Below are 22828 nucleotides of genomic sequence, written 5' to 3'. Positions count from 1 at the left end.
CTCCACCATATTACACCTCGATAATACCGTTGCGGAGCTTAGGCGAAGCCCTGCGTCGGTGGAACATCATCATCGTCACCACGCCATCGTGCTGACGAAACTCTCCCTCAACACTCGGCTGGATCGGAGTTCGAGGGACGTCATCGAGCTGAACGTGTGTAGAACTCGGAGGTGCCGTACGTTCGGTACTTGATCGGTCGGATCGTGAAGACGTACGACTACATCAACCGCGTTGTGATAACGCTTCGCTGTCGGTCTACGAGGGTACGTGGACAACACTCTCCCCTCTCGTTGCTATGCATCACCATGATCTTGCGTGTGCGTAGGATTTTTTTTGAAATTACTACGTTCCCCAACAATCCCATCTAGAGGCTTTTTCCGGCACTCTGCCGGAGGGGAATCAACTACATAGGGGCTCCACATCAACCTTGCTGCCCTTCCGATGATGTGTGAGTAGTTTACCACAGACCTATGGGTCCATAGTTAGTAGCTAGATGGCTTCTTCGCCCTCTTTGATCTTCAATACAATGTTCTCTTCTTGATGTTCTTGGAGATCTATTCGATGTAATCACTTTTTGCGGTGTGTTTGTCGGGATCCGATGAATTGTGAGTTTATGATCAGATTATCCAAGAATATTATTTGAGTCTTCTCTGAACTCTTTTATGCATGATTATTTTAGCTTTGTATTTCTCTCCGATCTATTGATTTGATTTGGCCAACTGGGTTGATTTTTCTTGCAATGGGAGAGGTGCTTTGTGATGGGTTCAATCTTGCGATGATCTATATCCCAGTGACAGAAAGGGACAAGACACATATTTGTATTGTTGCCGTTAAGGATAAAGGGATGGGGTTTATTCATGCGTGATTTTAGTTTGTCTACATCATGTCATCTTGCTTAAGGCGTTACTCCGTTCTTTATGAACTTAATACTCCAGATGCATGCTGGATAGCGGTCGATGTGTGGAGTAATAGTAGTATATGCAGGAAGGAGTCGGTCTACTTGTCTCGGATGTGATGCCTATATACATGATTATTGCCTTGGATATCGTCATGATTATTCGCTTTTTATCAATTGCCCAACATTAATTTGTTTACCCACCATATGCTATCTTCAAGAGAGAAGCCTCTAGTGAAAACTATGCCCCCCGAGTCTACTTTTTATCATATATTAAAATCAAAAATACCTTGTTGCAATTTTTCTTTACTTTATTTTATTTTTTATTTTAATTATCTATCTATCACTACAAGTTTTAATCATTGCAGTTAACCGTTGAGGGATTGACAACCCCTTGTTTGCGTTGGGTGCAAGTATTTGTTATTTTGTGTCCAGGTACTGCTAACGAGGTGTTGCTTGGTTCTCCTACTGGATTGATAACCTCGGTTCTTAACTGAGGAAAATACTTATCTCTACTGTACTACATCATCCCCTCTTATTCGGGGAAATCCCAACGTAACTCACAAGTAGCAGGAAGAATTTATGGCGCCGTTGCCGGGGAGACATCATCAACATCTATCAATTACCAATGCATGAACTTTCATCTCCTTGCATTTATATTATTTGCCATTTGCCTCTCGTTTTCATCACCCCCACTTCTAAAATGTTTTTACATAAATACAAAAATATTTTCCGTTGCCCTTTTTGTGTTTGCTTCTTTGCTTGCTTGTTATCTTGTTTGCCTACCAACAATGTCTCAAGAAAATACAAAATTGTGTGATTTTTTCAATACTAATAATAATGATTTTATTAGTACTTCGATTGCTCCTCCCGCCACTACTGCGGAGTCTTATGATATTAATGCCGCTTTGCTAAATCTTGTTATGAAAAAACATTTTTTTGGTAGTCCTAATGAAGATGTCGCGTGCCATCTTAACACTTTCTTTGAATTGTGTGACATGTAAAAGAAAAAAGATGTGGATAATGATGTTATCAAATTAAAATTATTCCCGTTCTCACTATGAGATCGCGCTAAAGCTTGGTTTTCATCATTGCCACGAAATAGTATTGATTTTTGGGATAAGTGTAAGGATGATTTTATTGCCAAGTATTTTTCTCCCGGGAAAATTATTTGTCTTAGAAATTAAATCATGAATTTTAAGCAACTAGAGCATGAACATGTTGCCCAAGCTTGGGAGAGGATAAAATTAATGATAAGAAATTGCGCCACTCATGGTTTAAGCTTATGGATGAACATACAAATTTTTTATGCATGATTGAACTTTGTTGCTAGAAATCTTTTAGATTCGGCCGCGCGGGGTTCCTTTATGGAAATCACTTTTGGAGAAGCTACAAGACTCCTTGATAATATTATGGTAAATTATTCACAATGGCATATGCAAGAACTCCTACTAGTAAAAAAGTGAATTCTATTGAAGAAATCAGTACTTTCAGTGACAAAGTAGATGCGCTTATGAAAATGGTTGCTAGTAAAAATTCCCATATATCCTAATGATGTGCCATTGTCTATTTTGACTGAGCAAAATAATGATCCCATAGATGTGAATTTTGTCTCGTGAAACAATTTCAATAGTAATGCTTATAGAGGTAATTTTAATCCTAAGCCGTTTTCTGGAAATTCCTCTAATAATTATGGCAATTCCTATGGTAGGATGCCCTCTGATCTTGAAATTATATCGGAGAATTTATTAATGCTCAAAAAGTTTTCAACACTAAGATAGAAGAAATTTTTAGTAAACTTGATGATATGTCTAGGAGTATGGATAAAATCGTTCATGATATGGAAAATCTTAAATCTAAAATTTTGCCACCCAAACTGATATCAATGAATCAATTAAAGCTCTTTATGTCTCAAATCGAAGCATCGTTGTGTAGACCATCCAGCCAGCACAAGCTCAATCGTGACTTCACTACGAGAACCACCCACGTGCGCTTTATTGCATTGCTGGAGCCTGAATGGCTGGAAACGGTCGAATCGAGCGTTTCTAGCGATGCAGGCCTAGAGGTGCTTTAAGTTCCGTATGGGCTAACTTTTTGATGCGACCCGAACAACCAAACATGCCAAAAACATCCCGCGCAGGCTTGGCTAGGCCTAATGCAGGCTAGTCCGAGATGACCCAAGAGATGTTGGGCTCTTGGTTCTAGAGATGAACAAAGACAAACTTTTCATCCTGCAAGACCCCGAAAGGGTGTTAGAATCGAATTTTTTTTAAAACAAAGATATAGTTTTGAGATTTTGTAGAAAAAGAATAATATTTTATTGTTTCCCCGATGCAGGGTTCATGGGCTGTTTTATATACAGATACAAAACCAGAGATACAGACTGTGCAAATCTGCTCACATCAGAGGCAGGCCCGTCATAAGCTACTAGCTATCCTGCCAACTTTGCGTGGGTTAGTTTCAAAGATCCCCACCATTTAGGATTCACATATAAAGAATTTTGACTATTGAACGTGGGCAGGTCAAACATTGAGCCAAGGACAAGGACCGGGCGACCGCCATGAAAGGAGACGCGGGTCGTGCGTGCTTCAAAAGGAGAGATGCCAGTGCCATGCCATTCTCATTCTCGTCACCATCAAGCACGATCCGAAATTTCTTCCTCCAGCAGCGAAGAAACATTAGAATACCATGGTCAAACAATGGCGCTACGTTCCAGGATTAGCCAGGAACTTGTCTATCCTTTCAACTGCTGTATCTCATGGCTGTCGCCGTCAATCATAGAAATATGAGGTGGAACATCGCCGTCAATTTGGTACGGAAGGAGGCTACATGGATACGTACATGCATACATACATGAGGGGAAAAGAAAAGAAGATACTCTACATGGCATGCATGTCTGCGTCTACCCGGATTTGATGCGCATCCAAGGCTCACAACTGTAGCTTACTGGGCATCGTCCTTTCTGGCCTTATCTGTCTAGAACACATCTAGATGTGACATAATTATGTCACATCTAAATTGATGTTCACTTTGTTTGTGGTCTACTTTTTGTTCTATTTTTTTTTTGGTTGCTGCATTATATGTTTGTGGGAGTTTAGACGTGACATCCTTAAAAAATATCTAGATGTGAATTAAACAAACTGAATAAATAAACTAAGCAGCAACTTGTCTATCCTGGAACTCCTGCTAAGCGCTGTCAAACTCACGCACGGAACGTTCTTAATTCTGGCATCTGGCAGTGAGTGCTCGGACTTGGAGGGAGCGTTTGACCGCGTTCACTGCTCTAGTCTAGTCCCCCTCCCCCGCCTTCGAGCGCACGCTGCCAACGGAAAGAAAAGTCACTCGCGCAGGCGGAAAAAGCAGCCAGCAGCAGCGGAGGCGCAAAAAGCGAAAACCACCCTCACCGCAGCAGCTCGGCTAGCCTCCAGGTCCAGGCCACCACGGCGAAAGGTGGAGGGAGGAGAGGGAAAACAAATTCGCAGCGCCGGCTCCCCCAAAACCTAGCCCCCTCCCCTCTCCCCGGCGTCCCATGTGCCCCGTGTCGCCGGCGCCCCGGCGCCAGCAGTAGATCGCCGCGCCGGGGATGGCGCGCCCCGGGCACGCCATGCGCCGCTCCGGCCGAGGTCAGTCTGCCAGCCCCCCTCGATCTGAGCCCACTCCAAGGTTGCGTCGGAGCACCGGAACCTCGATGCCTTTTTTGCTTTGCTTGGGTAGGAAATTCGGGCCGTGGCGCGATTATTTAGGGGGAGCGCCTTGAGGTTTAGCGCCGGAGGGACGCCCAACTCTGTCTCTGTGCTTTGTTGAGGTGACGGCGAGGTTTTTGGGCGGAGGGGGCGGGTGCGTGGGACGCCCAATTCAGTGCTCGTGGCGGCGGCTGTTCTGGGATCTTAGTTTCCGCGCTTGTTTGGTAGCTCAATCTGGAGCTCGATTGGGGAGTCGTGGGAATGGCGGACTTACGGCTCGGTTCGGCATCGTGGGTAGGTCACTGGAGTGAGTCGAATTCAGGAATGCTTCAAGAGCTTAGATTGGCTGATGCCATGAACCCATGCCTTGGTTGGAACATTTGCTAGTTGTCTACTCTGGACACCGACTACACTGTTTTTTCTGTGTCAAAGGCTCTGCTTCAGTCAGTACATAGATTCATTGGTACAGAGAAGAACTATCTACTAGTTCAAGGAATTCTTTAGAGGAAACCGAGATGATAAGTACTCAATGTTCCTTAATTCACCATCAATTTGAAATATACACAAGTGTGCCTGTTCTGTATTTTTTTAAAATAAAATCTGCACTTGTTGTAGCCTCATTTCTCATCGGTCTAGCTAATTTGCACCACCTGTAGATGGGTTTATGATCCTGAATAACATTTGGACCTGGCCAGTTTGAAAGGCAATTTCTCTGTGCCAACTGTGTATTATATCTGATGGGCTGTTCGCACTAAATACAAGTGGATATCAATTAGTTGCATCTGTTTCTGTGCAATTTGCAACATGCCCTTGTCTTAAGATGATGCTGACTGGTTGACTGTACTGTTTCTTGGCAGGACTGTTTGAAGATGCTCCAAGGAAACTTCCATTTAATTTGTTGGTTGTTATATTGGCTCTGGAATTTATCAGTGAGACCAATTTGATTGCCAAAACATTGGCCCTAAAGGCTGACACTCCTGCTATGCCTCCTTCACAAGGATGGAGTCCAGTTCAGACCACGTTGTCCCGAACCAAAGTTGGCACAAGTGTTGCAATGCATCAGCATAGGCAAAAGAAGCTACATTCATCGCCATCTGCTCTGTCATCTGTGCACCCTCCTATTTCCGCACCGAGTTATAGCTCCATCTCTGGTGCTTCTGACCTCTCCTTGTATTCTTCGGACCTGTTCGATCCTCCGCTGCAGCATAACAGGCGCTTAGCAGAAGATGTTCCCGCTCATGAAAATGCTGCACCCCCTGATGCAGCTTCGAATACTAGTGCAGCTCCTTCTGGATTAGTACAGCCCCCAATATCTCCACACGATGGTAAGTTTTCCTTGAGCCTGAAATAATTTAATTCCAAATGATTTCATTATGTCAAACATGACTCCAAATTATATAAAAGAAATGCTTGTGTATTTTAATCTAATTTGGCATCCTCCTCATTTGAGGAAATAGCACCTCATGACTGATCATAGTACCAGTTGTTGTAAAATTATATAAGTTTGTTGGCTTTTGCTAATTCAAGCATTATAGTTTGGTCCATCAATTTGGAATGGTACTGATGAAATGAACTTTAGGATTGGTAGCAGTTTCATAAATAATGAACAGTGATGGATAACATTGACGTCAATCATAGATACTTATGGTTTGTAGTACATCTTGATATTTGCTCTAGATACACTGTCAAACAGTCGATTCCGTTTTAATTCACTCTCTGTTTTACTAGGCTGTTGTGCTCCAAACATGGTACAAAGACGAGGGAGCCAGGACTGCCATTGTGTTTACCCAGTTAGAGTTGAGCTCTTCCTTCACAACGTTTCCTTGAATTCAAATTGGAGCAACGAATTTCTCGAGGAGCTCGCGTCGCAGCTCAGCTTGCGGGTTACGCAGTTCGAGATTGTAAATTTCTATGTTGTTGGAACTTCTGGGCTAAATATGACAATGGACATAGCTCCCCACACTGGAAATAGCTTCTCATCTGATCAAGTTACTGCAATGAATTATTCTCTTAGCTCGCATACAGTTCGGATCAATCCGGTGCTGGTCGGGGATTACAATCTTATTAATTTAACGTGGTTCAGGCCATTGGGTCCAGCTCCTGGTAATCCTTTGTCATCTTGACGTTCTTTTACATGTTACAATGATGGTACATCTTTAGTGTCTACAGTAGAGAAAACTAGAATGCACTTCATTTTTAATTATTTTTGTCTGTGTTGTGTAGTTTGGTTGGGAGATTGAAGAATATTTGCAGCTCTGTCCAATTACCTATGGTGTGAACTGTCAACTACTCCCTCCGTTCCAAAATAATTGAAGTTCTAGGCTTTTCCTAAGTTAAACTTTTTAAAATTTGACCAAATATATATAGAAACCATAAAGATCCATGATATCAAATATATATATATATATATATATATATATATATATATATATATATATATAAATATAAAATATGAAAATTCATTTCATAATGAAACTAATGAAGTTGATTTGGTTTTGTAGATGTTGATATATTTTTATATAGACTTGGTCAAACTCAATGAAGTTTGACTTACGACAATTCTAGAACTTCAATTATTTTGGAATGGAGGGAGTACCAACTTGTTAAAGTAGGAACCTTTTTGACTGATGCGTCAAAGAAGTACTACCTATGTTTCCAGAAACAAGCCAATTTGACCAAAATTGTTGTAGCATTTGCTTTACAAATCTGCAATGTCCAATCTACTGTCTTCCAAATTACCCTGGTTAACTCTAGCCATTTCTCCCACCCTCCCACCTTGTTATTTCTGTTTGCAATATTGTCGGAGTAAATAACCACGGGTAGCCTAGCCGGCTCCCCCTGGCTCTTCAAAAATTGTTAGGCAGAACAAGCCCTCAAGCGTCCAAGACACATGACCGCCTTCCTATGGCCGGCTGGCCCACCGGCCGGCTTCCGGAAGGCGGCAAGGCTATGCTGGCCCTCGCGAAAAGGGCCGACTCCCAGTAGCCGGCTATGAGAAGGCCGGCTCCTGGCAGGCGGCCAGGCGTCCCCCCCTCAAAGTCTGCACCCCCATAACGGCGATGAGACAAGGCGTGGCTACAGTAGAGCCTGCCACCCCCGAATCCCAGAGCACGCATGGCCATAATGCGCCGTCCGGCGCAGCACTGTTGCCATGTTGACCATGACGCCACCCACGACAGGCCGTCAGTACGGCCCGTAGGTGGCGGGCCCCGCCAGCCAGAGAGACACCCGAAGGCGGCCAAGCCTCCCCCAGTCGGCCTGGGACGTAGCCGGCCCCCGTCAGCCGGCTACCTCCCTCCCTCGAAGTATGTGCACCATTAAGGAGACGAAGACGAGGTAAGGCTACAGTGAGAGCCCTCCAGGCGGCGGCACTGTAGCCATGCTTACCCCGACAAAGCCCTCGTCATCAGGGGCGAGGCTACAGTGACCAGCCGCCGACAAGACCCTCAGGCGGTGGGGCCGGTCTGTCGGCCAAGAGGCCGGCAGCCGGCGGGACCCACCAGTCGGCGGGCCCCAGTGGCCGGGGGAGAAGCCGGCGGATACAGACACTGACGGCCTGGACCCGCATCCAGCCGGATTACCATTGTACCCTTGGGGGGTAGGCCTATATAAACCCCCCAGGGCACCCATGCAAAGGGTTGATCTCTTAAGAGTTTTAGACACCACATAGAGAGAAGAGGAGAGCTAGCCTTGCCCTTCTTCTCCCTCTAGCCAAACAGCTCAAGGAGCCACTTGTAGCCACTTGTGTTGATCTAGTGATCATGTGGAGAACCCGCAGAGCAGGACTAGGGGTGTTATCTCCACGGAGAGCCCCGAACCTGGGTAAGATTCGCCGGCGTGCATGTCTTCGCCTTATCCCGTTTCCAGGCACCAGCGATGTCTTACTGGCTCCCACAATGATAAGCCACCCGTTGGCATATGTCGCACCTACCACCCGACAAATATTAATAAAGGGTTTTGGTCACTTGTATCTATAATACAATTCTAGGTGTGCATTATTTGGTAAAAGGTGCCAAGTATGTAGAAAAGGATGGATTATTGAAATATAAAAAGATAGTGTAGATAGGTGCTAGATATTCAACTTCTACCATGCCATGGAATTTTAATGCCCAACTCATTCGGTCCAAAAAGGAGAGAAAGGTAAAGCAAGCATGCCGCCTGTATATAACCTGGGGAGCCGCATTACACAATTAGCCACAGAGGGCACATGTAGATTACATATTGCTTTGCCTTCTAAAGAACTGGTTTAAAATCTTTATATATTTTTCTGTGTTTGTTTAAAATCTTCAGATTACAGGTATTCCATCTGGACAACGTGCCCTTTCTTTTCGTGTGTGTGTCTTATTTATTATTAGTCCCACTTTAAAATTAAATTTCTCTCCTAACAGTGTTCTGTCTTCTGTTTCATTTTTTAGCTCCAGCATTCATGATATCACCTAAGGCATCTCCATCTACATCATCCGCCTTACCAAAAAGGAGTGACAACACCAGCAGTAGCAGGCACTTGAGCCTGATCACTGTCATTTGCATATGTATTGGTGCTCTAATTGGTGTCCTGGTGATTGTTCTATTTATTTGCTTCTGCACATTTAGGAAAGGAAAGAAGAAGGCGCCTCCTGTTGAAACACGTATGTGTCGAGTTATCTAGTCCTTCCTTTATTCTTTGCATTTGAAAAAATAGTTTTATCTATTTTATTTTATGTGATGTGATTAGATTGTTTAAACTATGCTATATGCAACAACTCCCCAATTTTTGCATTATTGTCCATGCTCATCGTTTTGACTTCGTGCGTAGCTTTCCTCTTATTGAGATCTGTATATGAAGTTATCATGTCTAATACTAGAAGCTATTGCTTGAATGCTACACCGATCTTCAGTTGAAGCATCAGTATTGTCGATGGTAGAGATATTTTGTCCCTGGTTTGCTGGTGGACAACAACCATGATATTGGAACCCAAGCTATATGTAGGCTGGTACAAAGAAAACCAGCTATGGTAGTTGATTGGCTGTCACTGACTAGTAGGTACAACCTTCAAATAATAGTTGTATGATACATGGAATTCACTCTTGGCCCAAAACCACCCCTGTCCATCCTATTTTGCATTAACAGGAAGTGAGCAGATGCTACTCTAGGTCCCTATACTTGTTTCGAGCGGTCAAATAAGCTCCTAGCATATCTAAGTCCCTGAACATGTTTAAGTAGATGTAGAGCAATTAGGTCCCAGATATACCAATGTGGCGGGACTTCCCTCTCCATGGAAGGGGGACCAACTTTATCGTGGATCTCAAGATCTAAGCCACCCTCACTGCTAATTTCATTCAGGCACAGACAAGGGCTGCTGTCACTATTACTCCTCCTGATCGCCCTTGTCATAAGATCTGAGAAGAGTTTGGTGTGCCGGTGAATAATAATCAATCTACCGTATCAGCACTCTAGTTCTGCATGGTACGTTTGGGGCCTAACCAACCAACTTAAACATGTTCAAGAACTTAGAGATGCAATTTGGGAGTTTAGAGACGCATGATGCATTTACTCTGTCTAGAGAAATTCCCGACTTGTGTCAAAATATGCCTAGGCGACCAGACTAAGTCATTTGTAAATTGTAACTATTATTGGATCAAATCACAGCATATTGGATCACGGCAGTGAAAGCATTGCAGAGAATTCTCCTAACCGTATTAGCATTGGGAGGATACTTTGAGATTCGGTTTCACTTGCGCAAGTGCAATACATTTGAACTAAGGTCTTCATGGCTTGTCATGTTAAGAGAAATGCATCTTCCTTACTTATTTTTAGGGTGTCTTTCTTACATATTTGTGGACTGTGAAAGGTGATAATGTATTTCTGGTTGTAGTTGTGTGAAAATTATTAGATAAGATGGAAGCAGATACTTTATCCCTAGCCCCCTATGATTCATTCAGATTCTTAGTTAATTTCAAATGATCCAGTTTTTGGTTTCTTTCCCAGTGTTCGTTATGTTTGTTTTCATAATCATTTTAATGTGTATTAACGTCATCTGTTGTTCTGTAACAGCCAAGCAAAGGACACCAGATGCAGTATCTGCAGTTGAATCACTTCCTCGCCCCACAAGTACAAGGTTCCTTGCATATGAAGAACTTAAAGAAGCAACAAACAACTTTGAGGCTTCATGTGTGCTTGGGGAAGGTGGTTTTGGCCGTGTCTTTAAGGGGATACTAAGTGATGGCACTGCTGTTGCTATTAAGAAGCTTACTACTGGGGGGCACCAAGGAGATAAGGAGTTTCTAGTTGAAGTGGAGATGCTGAGCAGATTGCACCACCGCAATCTTGTGAAACTCATTGGATACTATAGCAACCGTGAATTGTCACAAAGCCTTCTTTGTTATGAGCTTGTTCCTAATGGAAGCCTAGAAGCTTGGCTTCATGGTATGGCTTGCCAACTTTTTCTTTCTGAACCATTGCTGCATAGTCCCCAATTTAGTTGCAACTGAAACTAATCTTTCATTAGATTAATTTTGTTATCTCATTGTAATTTCCTGATGTCCAAAACATGACTCTGACAACATCTTTCATTTTGCAGGCTCATTAGGCGCTGACTGCCCCTTGGATTGGGACACCAGAATGAAGATAGCACTTGATGCTGCAAGGGGATTAGCATACCTTCACGAGGATTCACAGCCTTGTGTAATCCACAGGGATTTCAAAGCTTCTAATATATTGCTCGAGAATGACTTTCATGCTAAAGTGTCTGATTTTGGTTTGGCCAAACAGGCGCCAGAAGGGCGCTTAAATTATCTTTCAACTCGTGTTATGGGAACTTTTGGGTAAGCTGAATGTGTTCTACCCTGAGCTACATCCAGCTATTTCTGTTCTGCTTTTGCTTTATATGTCTGACGTGTTTTTCAGGTACGTAGCACCAGAGTATGCAATGACAGGACACTTAATTGTAAAAAGTGATGTATATAGCTATGGAGTTGTTCTACTTGAACTACTTACTGGGAGGAGGCCTGTTGACATGTCACAATCTTCGGGGCAGGAGAATCTAGTCACATGGGTTAGATTTCCTTCTATTCCATACCATCTTCAGTTATTTTTGTATTAGTCTCTTTTACTTTCGTCAGAGTACGAACCTGTCTGTATTATTTTAGTAACTATTGAGCAGCCAACTAGTTGTGAGTGTCCTAGGCATGAACAGTAGTGGTTTATTAATGCCAAAGGCAGCTGGGAAAAAACAAGACAGCTAGACAGTAAATCACTGCTGGGTGGAAAGCAAAACATTACGCGTAACTAGTTGAGTGTTCTTTTTACTATATACTCCCTCCGTTTCTAAATGTAAGTCTTTGTAGAGATTCCACTAGGTGGACTACATACGGAGCAAAATGAATGAATCCACACTTAAAATGCATCTACATACATCCGTATGTAGTTCATAGTGAAATCTCCACAAAGACTTATATTTAGGAACGGAGGAAGTATATGCCTCCCGCTCCCAAACGCCCAGAGACATGGGTAGAAAGACTAAAACAGACTGTTGTTATGTTCCGTATCTAGCTTGAGTGACTAGGCTTTGGGTATGCTTATTAATGAAGTGACTAGGCTCTGGGTATGGTTATTAATGAAATTTCAATGTAATCCTTGTCCACAACACTGACAATTATTCATATGTTTCTTAGTTGCCTTCTGTGGCTAGTTTCGCAGGAGGCTAGTTCATTAAACCTCAACATTTTGCGTATCTATAGAACTGATTATCAATAATAAGTATAAAGAGCATATGATGTTACACTTGTGTAATAATGATGTTATTTTTGCTCGACTAACCACAGACACGGCCAGTTCTTCGGGATAAAGATAGGCTACAGGAACTAGCTGACCCCAAGCTTGGTGGACAATATCCGAAAGATGATTTTGTGAGGGTGTGCACAATCGCAGCAGCCTGTGTTTCCCCGGAGGCGAACCAAAGGCCAACGATGGGCGAGGTGGTGCAGTCACTTAAGATGGTGCAACGCTCCACGGAGTTCCAAGAATCTGTACCGACACCGCCAGCTCGTCCTAATGCCCGGCATACTGCAACGACCTATGAATCTGATGGCACTTCATCCATGTTCTCATCTGGACCCTTCTCGGGCCTCAGCCCCTTTGAGACTGAAAACATGTCAAGAACGGCGGTTTTCTCGGAAGATCTTCACGAAGGTCGATGATCTTGAGGGTGGTTGGTGAGTAGATGTTTAAGGTAGAGCCTCTAACCGCCCATTCAAAGGCTGGTGGTGTTAGTGACCTGGTCGGTCACCGGGAAGCAGTACCTGTAAATTCCATTTTTCGTCACCACCTGCAAAAGACTAGATCGTCGCAACATTTGATGGCTTTGTACCAAGGAAATGATTTTGCTCGAGGTTTCTGTCACACATTTTTGGCGTGTGTTGGACCTTTTTTGTCAACTTTGAGTTGCAACAGGAAGTGGTAGCTATTTGCAGCAGATTTCTGTTGCGTGTGTGGGGAACTGTGGAGTGGAGATCCCCGGCACCTGTGCGCGCGTCCGCTGTACCGGCCTGCCTGCACGCGGTGCTGTAGTACCGGCGACGTGGGGGACTTTTGTGAAAGCAAAAGGATTTCCTGAACAAGCGGGTGTCCTCCAGCCATGGATGCATGCCATGGCTCCCGGCAAATGCTCCCACTCCCCACACTCTCGTCTTCAGCGCCCCTTCTCCCGCGGTCAAACACTCCCTCTCTTCCCTTTCACCACTAACCTCTCGATCGCCTCTCTATCGCCCCTACCTCACTGCTCCCTCCCTCTCTAGATCGAGATGGACATGGCTGGGCTGCTCGCGCTTCTCGTCGCGGCAGGGGCCGCGGTTGCGGCGGACGCCAAGCCGTACAGCCCGGCGGACTCCATCCTGCTCAACTGCGGCTCCACGGCGGACGGCCTTGACGCGGACGGGCGCAAGTGGCTGGCGGACACCAACAACAACATGTGGCTGGGCGACTCCGGCAAGTCGTCCCTGATGGCGGCGGCGGACGAGCTGGACTCGTCGCTGCCGTCGACGATCCCCTACATGACGGCGCGCGTCTTCACGGTGGACACGGTGTACAACTTCACGGTGAACCCCAAGGACCGGCACTGGCTCCGCCTCCACTTCTACCCGTCCTCCTACAACGGGATCGCGCCCGAGGACTTCCGCTTCTCCGTCTCCACCTCCACCGGCCTCACCCTCCTCCACAACTTCAGCGTCTGGGTCACCACCAAGGCGCTCACCCAGGCCTACATCGTCCGGGAGTTCTCGCTCCCGCGGACGCCCGCGGGGTTCATCGCCGTCACCTTCACCCCCACGCCCATGCCCAACGTCACCTACGCCTACATCAACGGCCTGGAGCTCATCTCCATGCCCGACATCTTCGAGGACCCCGCCATCATGGTGGGCTTCGCCGACCAGACCGTCGACATCGCCACCTCCTCCTTCCAGACCATGTACCGCTTCAACATCGGCGGCGGTTACATCCCGCCGTCCAACGACTCCGGCCTCGCCCGCTCCTGGTTCGACGACACGCCCTACGTCTTCGGCGTCATGCAGGGGATCAGCTACACGGCCGGCCCCCGGTTCCACGTCAAGTACCCCACCGAGGCGTCCGAGTACGCCGCCCCCGTCGAGGTCTACCTCGGCACCCGCTCCATGGGCTCCGACCCGCGCGTCAACCAGAACTACAACCTCACCTGGACCATGGAGGTGGACGGCAACTTCACCTACGTCGTCCGCCTCCACTTCTGCGAGCTCCTGCTCAACAGGCCCAACCAGCGCGCCTTCGACATCTACATCAACAACAAGACGGCGCAGTCGGACGCCGACGTCATCGAGATGACGTCCGAGCGTGGCGTGCCGGTGTACAAGGACTTCGCCGTGCACATGGCCGACGACCCCGGGGATGAGGTCATGTGGGTGGCCATGCACCCGTCCGTGGCGCTCAGGCCCCAGTTCTACGACGCCATCCTCAACGGCCTCGAGGTCTTCAAGCTCAACGACACCGCCGGCAACCTGGCCGCGCCGGATCCCGTGCCGTCCAAGATGCTCGCGGAGGCGGAGCTGGGTAACAGTGAGAAGGACAGGTCCAAGAAATCCAAGGACCAGGCAAACCTTGCGACGGTGATAGGTGGCACGGCGGGCGGCGCCGCTGCGGTGGGGATCGTCGCGGCCATCTGCGTGGTGGTCTACCACAACAAGAAGAACAGGGAGCTCACCGGCAGCGACTCGCACAACTCCGGCTGGCTGCCGATGTACCACTCTACAACCAGCGGCAAGTCGTCCGGCCACCTCGCGGCGAACCTGGCGGGCATGTGCCGCCACTTCTCCATCGCGGAGATAAAGACGGCGACCAAGAACTTCAGCGAGTCGCTGGTGATCGGCGTGGGCGGGTTCGGGAAGGTGTACCGAGGCGTGGTGGACGGCGACACCAAGGTGGCAATCAAGCGGTCGAACCCGTCGTCGGAGCAGGGCGCGCTGGAGTTCCAGACGGAGATCGAGATGCTGTCCAAGCTGCGGCACCGGCACCTCGTCTCCCTCATCGGCTTCTGCGAGGAGAGCAACGAGATGGTCCTCGTCTACGACTACATGGAGCACGGCACGCTGCGGGAGCACCTCTACAACAAGGGCAGCAACCCGCCGCTGTCGTGGCGGCACCGCCTCGACATCTGCATCGGCGCCGCGCGTGGTTTGCACTACCTCCACACGGGCGCCAAGTACACCATCATCCACCGCGACGTCAAGACCACCAACATCCTCGTGGACGAGAACTGGGTGGCCAAGGTCTCCGACTTCGGCCTCTCCAAGTCCGGCTCGTCCACGGTGAACCAGGCGCACGTCAGCACCATGGTCAAGGGGAGCTTCGGATACCTCGACCCGGAGTACTTCCGGCGGCAGCAGCTCACCGACAAGTCAGACGTCTACTCCTTCGGCGTCGTGCTGTTCGAGGTGCTCATGGCGCGGCCGGCGCTGAGCCCGCAGCTGCCGCGGGAGCAGGTCAGCCTCGCCGACTATGCGCTCAGCTGCCAGCGGAAGGGCACCCTGCGGGACGTCGTCGACCCGACCATCAAGGACCAGATCGCGCCAGAGTGCCTCATCAAGTTCGCCGAGACGGCGGAGAAGTGCCTAGCCGACCAAGGCTTGGAGCGGCCGTCCATGGGCGACGTGCTGTGGAACCTCGAGTTCGCGATGCAGCTGCAGGACGCGTTCGACGGCGCCAGCGGGCGACGGCAGGCCCAAGACGACGGGAGCGGCAGTGGGCGCCCGGTGCTCGAGCCCAGCAACAGCTATGGGAGCACCGCCAGCGTAACGACGATCGGGACGTCGTCCACGTCCAGGGCGCACGACGCTTGCGTCGTAATCGAGGAGGACGACGACGACATAACCAATCGCGCGGCCTTCTCGCAGCTCGTGCAACCCACCGGGCGGTGACACGAGCCGAGCGGCTCCCTGTTTCCACGGGGGCGCGAAGCGTGAAGAGTGAAGAGAGTGTGCTATGTGTTGTGTTGTTGGTGCTAAATTATTTTGAGATTCTCTTTAGTACGTAGATCAATGTAAGTTCCAAGGACATGGAGATTTTGATAACTAGAAGCAAACATTAGTGTTTCACTCAGTGTTCATGTAGCTAAGGTACTAGCGAATACAGTGGAATTTAATCAAGGGTTTGTCTAGGACACATCTAGATGTGACATAATTATGGCCTTTCCGATCGCTATGTTAATGGCCCTTCCGATCGCTATGTTTTCTCTCTCATTCGCTTGTTTGTCACCCGAGCCTTCCCTCTCTTCGGCACTCATCCTTTTTGTTTGTCGCTTCTAGGGCTGGGCCGCATCCCCCCTCCCACGAACTTTCCTAGGCCCGGGCCTTGTGTTTGTGGGCTTAAGAGCAAGTCCAACGCGGTGACCCATTTCGTCTGCGCACGTCCGTTTGGGTCGGCGCGGACAGAAAATTCGGCCCAACGCGCCGACCCAAACAGAAGCATGTCCGCTTTTCGTCAGCCTACCGACCCATTCCCGGCCCATTTTTAGTCGGGTTTGCGTCGGCGCGGACACGAGACGGACGCGCGCGCGCCCGCCTACTCCTCCCCCTGGCCCGCTGGTCGGTGGCACATTGGCCATCCTCTCCCATTCCAGCAGCAAACCCTCGCTAGCCTCCTTCGTCGTCGACGACGCCGCCCATTTTGCTGGTGCCTCTGGCAGCTGCCGGTGCCGCAACATCCACCTCCGCAACGCCGCCACCACCGTCTTGCCGCCGGGGATCCGAAAGCTTCCCATCCCCACTCCCTGTCACAACCGCGACCAAGAAGCCGCCTCGCCGCCCCGGCCAGCTCCTTCATCCTGACACCGGCACGCTCACCGGACGCCGCCAGGGTAGCTAGCTGGTCCGAGGGCGGCGCGACTCCCTTCGCCTGCCGGCTCCTTCGTCGACGCCCGCAAGCTGTTCGACAGTTTGCCCAGGTACAAAATGGACTCCGCCGACGAGTTCTTTTTTCACAATTTCCTTTGCGACTCTGACGATTCCTCGTCCGATGATGATGAGGAGATCTTTGCTGCCGTGTTGGTCCATGAAAGTGCGTTATATCGACTAGAGGGGGTGGGGGTGTGAATAGGTGATTTTTATGAATTCTTCACTAAGGAATTTGCCAGTGAGGAAATTCCTTAGAGAAGAACTACTTGCAGCGGAATAAGTACTCAAAAGTATGCATAGCAGAACACAAGCATGGTCATCATGATGAAATGAAAACAAGCATAGAGTACAGAAAGCGTAAACACAGGATAACACAGGATGAAGACAAACAGACTGAAGAAATTGAACTGAGGAAATTGAGAAAGTCTTCAGTCAAAGTCTTCAAACACAGATATGAACAAGTGCACAACACAGTTATGAGGAAATGAAAGAGTTGAGGAAATAGAACCAGTAAGCTTGGTGAAGACAATGATTTGGTAGACCAGTTCCAACTGCTGTCTAGGTTGTACATCTGGTTGGAGCGGCTAGGTATTTAAATCTGAGGACACACAGTCCTCACTGTATTCTCCTTGAGCTAAGGTCACACAGACCTCGCCCAATCACTCATGGTAAGTCTTCAGGTGACTTCCGAACCTTCACAAACTCGGTCACTTGGCGATCCACAATTTCCTCTTGGATGCTCTAGACCATGACGCCTAACCGTCTGGAAGAAGCACAGTCTTCAAAGGTAACAAGCGTCGGATCCACGCAGGATCAATCTCTTCAGTGATGCTCAATCACTTTGGGTTTGTAGGTGTTTGGGTTTGGGTTTTCCTCACTTGATGATTTTCGCTCAAAGGCCTCAGAGGATGGGATGCTCTCAAATGACAAGTGTCAGTTTCTCTCGGAGCAGCTAACCAGCTAGTGGTTGTAGGGTGCGGCTATTTATAGCCTAGGGAGCAGCCCGTCATGATAAGACATAAATGCCCTTCAATGATATGACCGTTAGGTGGGTAGATATTTTGGGACAGCTGGCGCATAGCACAACAACGGTCGGAAATTTGAGTATCAAATTCCTCAGGGCTATCATGTTCCTCACTGTGTAGGCAATCCGCACTGGCGAATTCCTAACTCCTCAGTCAGAACAAATTCCTCAGAGACCAGAAGAACTTCGTCTCTGTCACTGAAGAATATGACTGAACTGTATGAGATTTCCAATGGCTTCACTCGAAGGGATTGGTAGGTGTAGGATTTTGAGTTGAGCATCACATGGAAATTTTTCCTTAGTATTTCCTCGACCCCCTTTAACAGTACGGTGTTTCCTATGACTCAAGAAAGAGAAAATGAAACTACGAAAACAAAAGTCTTCACGCTTCATGTTCCTCAAATGAATACCAAGTCTTCAAGGTCACACCAATTTCTTCACTTTCAAAGTCTTCAGAAATCCAAAGTCTTCAGTCGAAGAACTTCATTTTTAGGGGTCGACTTTCTCTGTAAATATCAAACTCCTCATAGACTTATAGACCTGTGTACACTCATAAACACATTAGTCCCTTAACCTATAAGTCTTCAATACACCAAAATCACTAAGGGGCACTAGATGCACTTACAATCTCCCCCTTTTTGGTGATTGATGACAATATAGGTTAAGTTTTCAACGGGGATAAACATATGAAGTGTAAATACTGATATTGAGGAATTTGATTGCAAGATATAGAAGAACTCCCCCTGAAGATGTGCATAGTGAGGAATTTGCTTTTGAAGCAATGCACACTTGAAGAGTAAAATCATGGAGATCTCCCCCTATATCTTGTAATTCATACACGCATTTGACATAATATATGAAGAATTTGAAATGCATGATGAAATATGGTGACTGATGTAATTCAGCATGCGTGCAATAACATTAACGAGGAATAAGCATGCAGAAGAAACAGCAAAAGTATCAGGCCACCATAGAGTTTAAGTTTACAACTCGATCCAACAAAGTCATCAGAAGAACGAGAGTTGTAACTTAGAAAAAAACGCCCATAAAAGATAGACCCGCTTGAAGACTAACTCAAATTTCTCCCCCTTTGTCATCGAATGACCAAAAGGTTCGAAAATGAGGACTAACGCCCCTGAAGAATATCAAGTTGATGAAGGAGCGTCAGCGTTGTTGGGGTCGTTTGTTGATGTAGGGCCTGCCGCAGTGTCGTCCAAGTCTTCATGCTCGTCGGTGTCACGCGATGAAGAATAGGAGCTGGCCACCAAGGACGGAACCTTGACCTTCTTGTATTTCTTCGGTGGAGGAGCAGACCAGTCAAAGTCCTCCTTGAGACCCATTTTCTTCAGATCTTCTGCGCTATAAATGTGCGACAGAACAGCCCAGGTGCGGTTGAGGGTTTCATGAAGGTAGTAATGGTTTTTCTTCACTGCATTGTGGGTAGCAGTCATGTTGTGAAGAATTGAACCAAACTGACGCTTGACCCATTTGTGATTGCGATCAACCTTCTGGTGAAGACTGAGGAGAAGCTCATGTCAGTCATCACCCTGGGAGCTGTGCCTTGAGGATTTGGCTTGGGTTGCGTTGGCGGCAGAGTCATGGGTGGCAGAGTCATCATTGGTGGAGTAGGATGCAGCCTTGCGAAATTGACCATCCAATGGACGAATGCCTTCATCAATAACAGCAGTAGCCTTGCCCTTTTCATCAGCTGAGGAAAATGTCCGTTTGAGGACTTCAATCGGGGGCAAGTAGCTGCAATGGTTCAGTGTATCAGCTTTGTAGTTGAGTGAAGACCTTGTTCTGATGAATCTCATAATCCACGGAGCATAAGGCTTCAACTCAAACGGTGACATTGCGACATTGGCCAGAGTCCTCATGAAGAAATCATGGAAGTTGACGGGAACGCCATGAATGATATTGAAAAGCAGATTCTTCATGATGCCAACGACTTCTTCTTCATTCGAGTCGTGGCCCTTGATAGGACTCAATGTCTTCGTCAGAATGCGATAGACAGTCCGAGGCACATATAACAATTCCTTCACAAGGAATTTAGTTCTTGGGGCCTGACCTGGCTTCAATGGCTTCATCAGCACTTGCATATAGTGATCTGTAAGCTCAGGTTCACTGTAGACGCAACAAGCAGCTTCAAGGGGAGGACTGAGAGGCAAAGCACGAAGCAATTCAGTAGCTGGTGCCTTGTAGTGAGTATTTTCAGACATCCAGTCCAGCACCCATGAATTCACATCTTCAGAGTCTCCGGTGATGTGCAGAGTTGCATAAAATTGAAGAATGAGCTCTTCATTCCAATCACATATATCAGTGCAGAAATTTAACAGTCCAGCGTCGTAAAGAACACTGAGGACTGGCACGAAGCACGGCAGAGATTCCATATCCACGTGAGGAATGTGCTCATGATCGAAGACTTTGTCTTTGTTGAACAGCACTGAGGAATAAAAATTTGCCTGGCTGGCAGTCCAGAAACGCCTCTTCCTAATGCGAGCAGAGTCATAGGGGTTGTAATCAGTGAAGAATACGTGCTCGCCGAAGAAATCATTAGCCTTGAATTTTTGCTTCCTTGAGAATGGATCCTTTGGCTTGGGCAGAGGAGTGTCAGTCAGTTGCATTACAACCTCAGGAATCGCAATCTCAGGTTCTTCAGGCTGAGGAATTTCTGGTTCCTCTTCAGTGGCAGCCTGGGTCTTCAATTCTTCATTTTCATTTTCTTCAGCACTAGTGGCTGGAATTTCTTCATGAGCTTCATCAGATCCCATTTGAACTGTAGTTGCTGGGGACTGAGGAATTTGTTGCAATGGTGTGAAGAGTGGAGAGTTGGGGTGCTGACTTTCCCAAAAGTCATCATTCATCACTGGTGTGGTACAGCCAATGTCCACATCTTCATCTTCCATTTCTTCAACGCCGGCCTCTTCAGCAGTAAACTGAGGCATAGGCGAGGAAACTGTGGGGGTTGAAGGGATTTTATCCACTTCAATTTCTTCATCCATCTGCTCTGACGAAGCAGCAGAAGGATTTTCTTCATCAGATCCGCTAGGGATCACATATTCTTCATCAAAAGGGACGATTTCCTTTGATGGCATGGAGGAAACAGGAACAACATCAATTGGATTAGCAAATGAGCTTGTCAATTTCTTCATCTTCTTCGGTGCTGAAGAATCTGAAGGAGCTGATGCTTTCCTTTTCTTCACTGCTGCACGCTCTGCAGCCTTGGTCTTCTTCACATCTGATGCAGATGGAAGAATTGGAGTTGGGGTAGGCGCAGGAGGAGCAGAGGAATGTGGTTGATTTTCTTCAGGCACAACTGATGCAGTTGCCCTGACCTCTTCATTTTCTTCAGGCGCACCACTAGTGGATGCCCTGGCAATTTCATCAGCGGCTGGAATGCAGTCATCAGCCCTGGAACTCACATTTTCTTCAGCAGCCTGATTGTCATCAGCGGTGCTGGCATGTTCTTCAGTTGGCTGAGCAGATGCTTCAGCCTGAGGAATTTCTTGTTGCGATGGGGCTGCAACATTGGAGGTGAACTTCTCAGTCAGTTTAACAAACCTGACCTTGGCTCCTTTCCAATCAGCATAGTAAGCATTGAAATCATCGCTGAGGACTTTGATTTCAGACTGGATCTTCACAAGTTCATCAGTTGTCATAGAGACAACGTTGTTCTTCAGGAATTTCTCCTTCCTGTACTGCGCTTTCTTGAGCTGCCTGGCCTTCTCAAATTTCCATTTCTCTTCTTGGATGAAGGCAGTCAGCATATGACTTTGGCCAGGAGTCAGCTTGAAGTCAGGCATAGGAGTGTTTGGGTCCTTGTGCCAGAGATCAATGTAATCGAGGATCAACTTTGGATCCAAAAGCAGAGGCACATTTGTGCCCTTGGCTCTAGCGGCCCTGACTTGCCTATCTCTGATGATTTCAGCAAGTTCTTCATCATCAGCTTCGTCTTCTTCAGACGGCACTTGGAAGGCGACCTGCTTCTTGTGAGGACTTGGGCGAGAGCCTCGTCCAGCAGTGGTCTTTGTCTTCAGCAGAGAGGGTCCTGTTGAAGAATTTGGTGCAGCTGAGGAACTAGCTGAAGCTCCTGAGGCAATAGAGATGCCTGTAGTCCTTTGGCACGTGGCAAGATGCACAGGTGCTGAGGATTTGGTCGGAGCAGCTGAGGACTTTGGAGGAGCAGGAGCAGCGTGAGGAATTGGCCGTGAGGGCTTAGCTGAGGAACTTGGCCGTGAGGGCATTGAAGAAGAAGCACTTGGCTTATGCGCAAGCTTCTTTGCCATGGATTTCTTCGGCTTTACACAGGCCTCAGCAGCAGCAGCAGAGTCTTCGTTGAATTTCCTCACTGCATCTTTTTCCTGTTTGGCCAGCTTGGCCTGGCGCTTGGCCCATTCTTTAGGATAATCTTCACCACGCTTGAGGCCGGTGAGATCAGCTTCTTGGCCAGGTGCCAACGGAGGTCTTGAGCATGGAGGATTGAGTGCGAATTTCTTCATGTACTTGGGAGTCACATACCTGTACTCCCTCCACTCTCTTGCCCATCTCCTCTCTATCTTCTGAATGCGCACCTTGTGCTGATTTTTATCTTCCTCGGGGGGTGTGCAGTACCCAGCATAGATGTCCTCAGGGATTTCAAATGCAGTGTTGATCTCAGGCCTCTTTCCTCCTTTCTGTGGCTTCTTTCCATCAGCCATTTTCTTCAGATGAGGAATTTGAACAATTGAATTCTCTGAAGAAGTATGCAACTTTCTTCGAGGAACGCTGCAAATGAGTTAAGTTGATGAGAACCTAGTGATTCAGCAGCGGACATGAGTACCTGTGAACAG

At 47.4% G+C, this 22828-nt stretch overlaps 2 protein-coding genes across 2 annotated transcripts; both read left to right on the top strand.

The window, feature by feature from the left end:
• The first annotated feature begins 4212 nt into the window (after window positions 1-4212).
• On the top strand, window positions 4213-12963 carry LOC123078031 (proline-rich receptor-like protein kinase PERK15). The gene is made up of 8 exons (XM_044500417.1): window positions 4213-4519; window positions 5437-5904; window positions 6308-6682; window positions 8995-9207; window positions 10614-10985; window positions 11140-11383; window positions 11466-11613; window positions 12383-12963. The coding sequence occupies exons 1-8, from the start codon at window positions 4480-4482 to the stop codon at window positions 12755-12757; spliced, it is 2235 nt and encodes a 744-aa protein (XP_044356352.1). The 5' UTR covers window positions 4213-4479; the 3' UTR covers window positions 12758-12963.
• Window positions 12964-13081: 118 nt separating this feature from the next.
• LOC123078030 (receptor-like protein kinase ANXUR1) lies at window positions 13082-16166 on the top strand. Its single transcript, XM_044500416.1, has one exon. The coding sequence runs from the start codon at window positions 13361-13363 to the stop codon at window positions 15998-16000; it is 2640 nt and encodes an 879-aa protein (XP_044356351.1). The 5' UTR covers window positions 13082-13360; the 3' UTR covers window positions 16001-16166.
• Window positions 16167-22828: the final 6662 nt, after the last annotated feature.

The sequence above is a fragment of the Triticum aestivum genome, chromosome 3D (assembly GCF_018294505.1).
Source record: "Triticum aestivum cultivar Chinese Spring chromosome 3D, IWGSC CS RefSeq v2.1, whole genome shotgun sequence".
Lineage (NCBI taxonomy): Eukaryota > Viridiplantae > Streptophyta > Magnoliopsida > Poales > Poaceae > Triticum > Triticum aestivum.
The sequence above is the reverse complement of the archived record's forward strand: the minus strand, read 5'-3'. Positions and strand labels throughout refer to the sequence as shown.

Bases quoted from the DNA above. Each gene is read 5' to 3' on its own strand.
- LOC123078031 (XM_044500417.1), top strand. From the start codon at position 4,480: ATGGCGCGCCCCGGGCACGCCATGCGCCGCTCCGGCCGAG. The intron at 4,520-5,436 runs GTCAGTCTGCCA...GTTTCTTGGCAG, and splicing joins CATGCGCCGCTCCGGCCGAG to GACTGTTTGAAGATGCTCCA. The intron at 6,683-8,994 runs GTAATCCTTTGT...TTCATTTTTTAG, and splicing joins GCCATTGGGTCCAGCTCCTG to CTCCAGCATTCATGATATCA.
- LOC123078030 (XM_044500416.1), top strand. From the start codon at position 13,361: ATGGACATGGCTGGGCTGCTCGCGCTTCTCGTCGCGGCAGGGGCCGCG.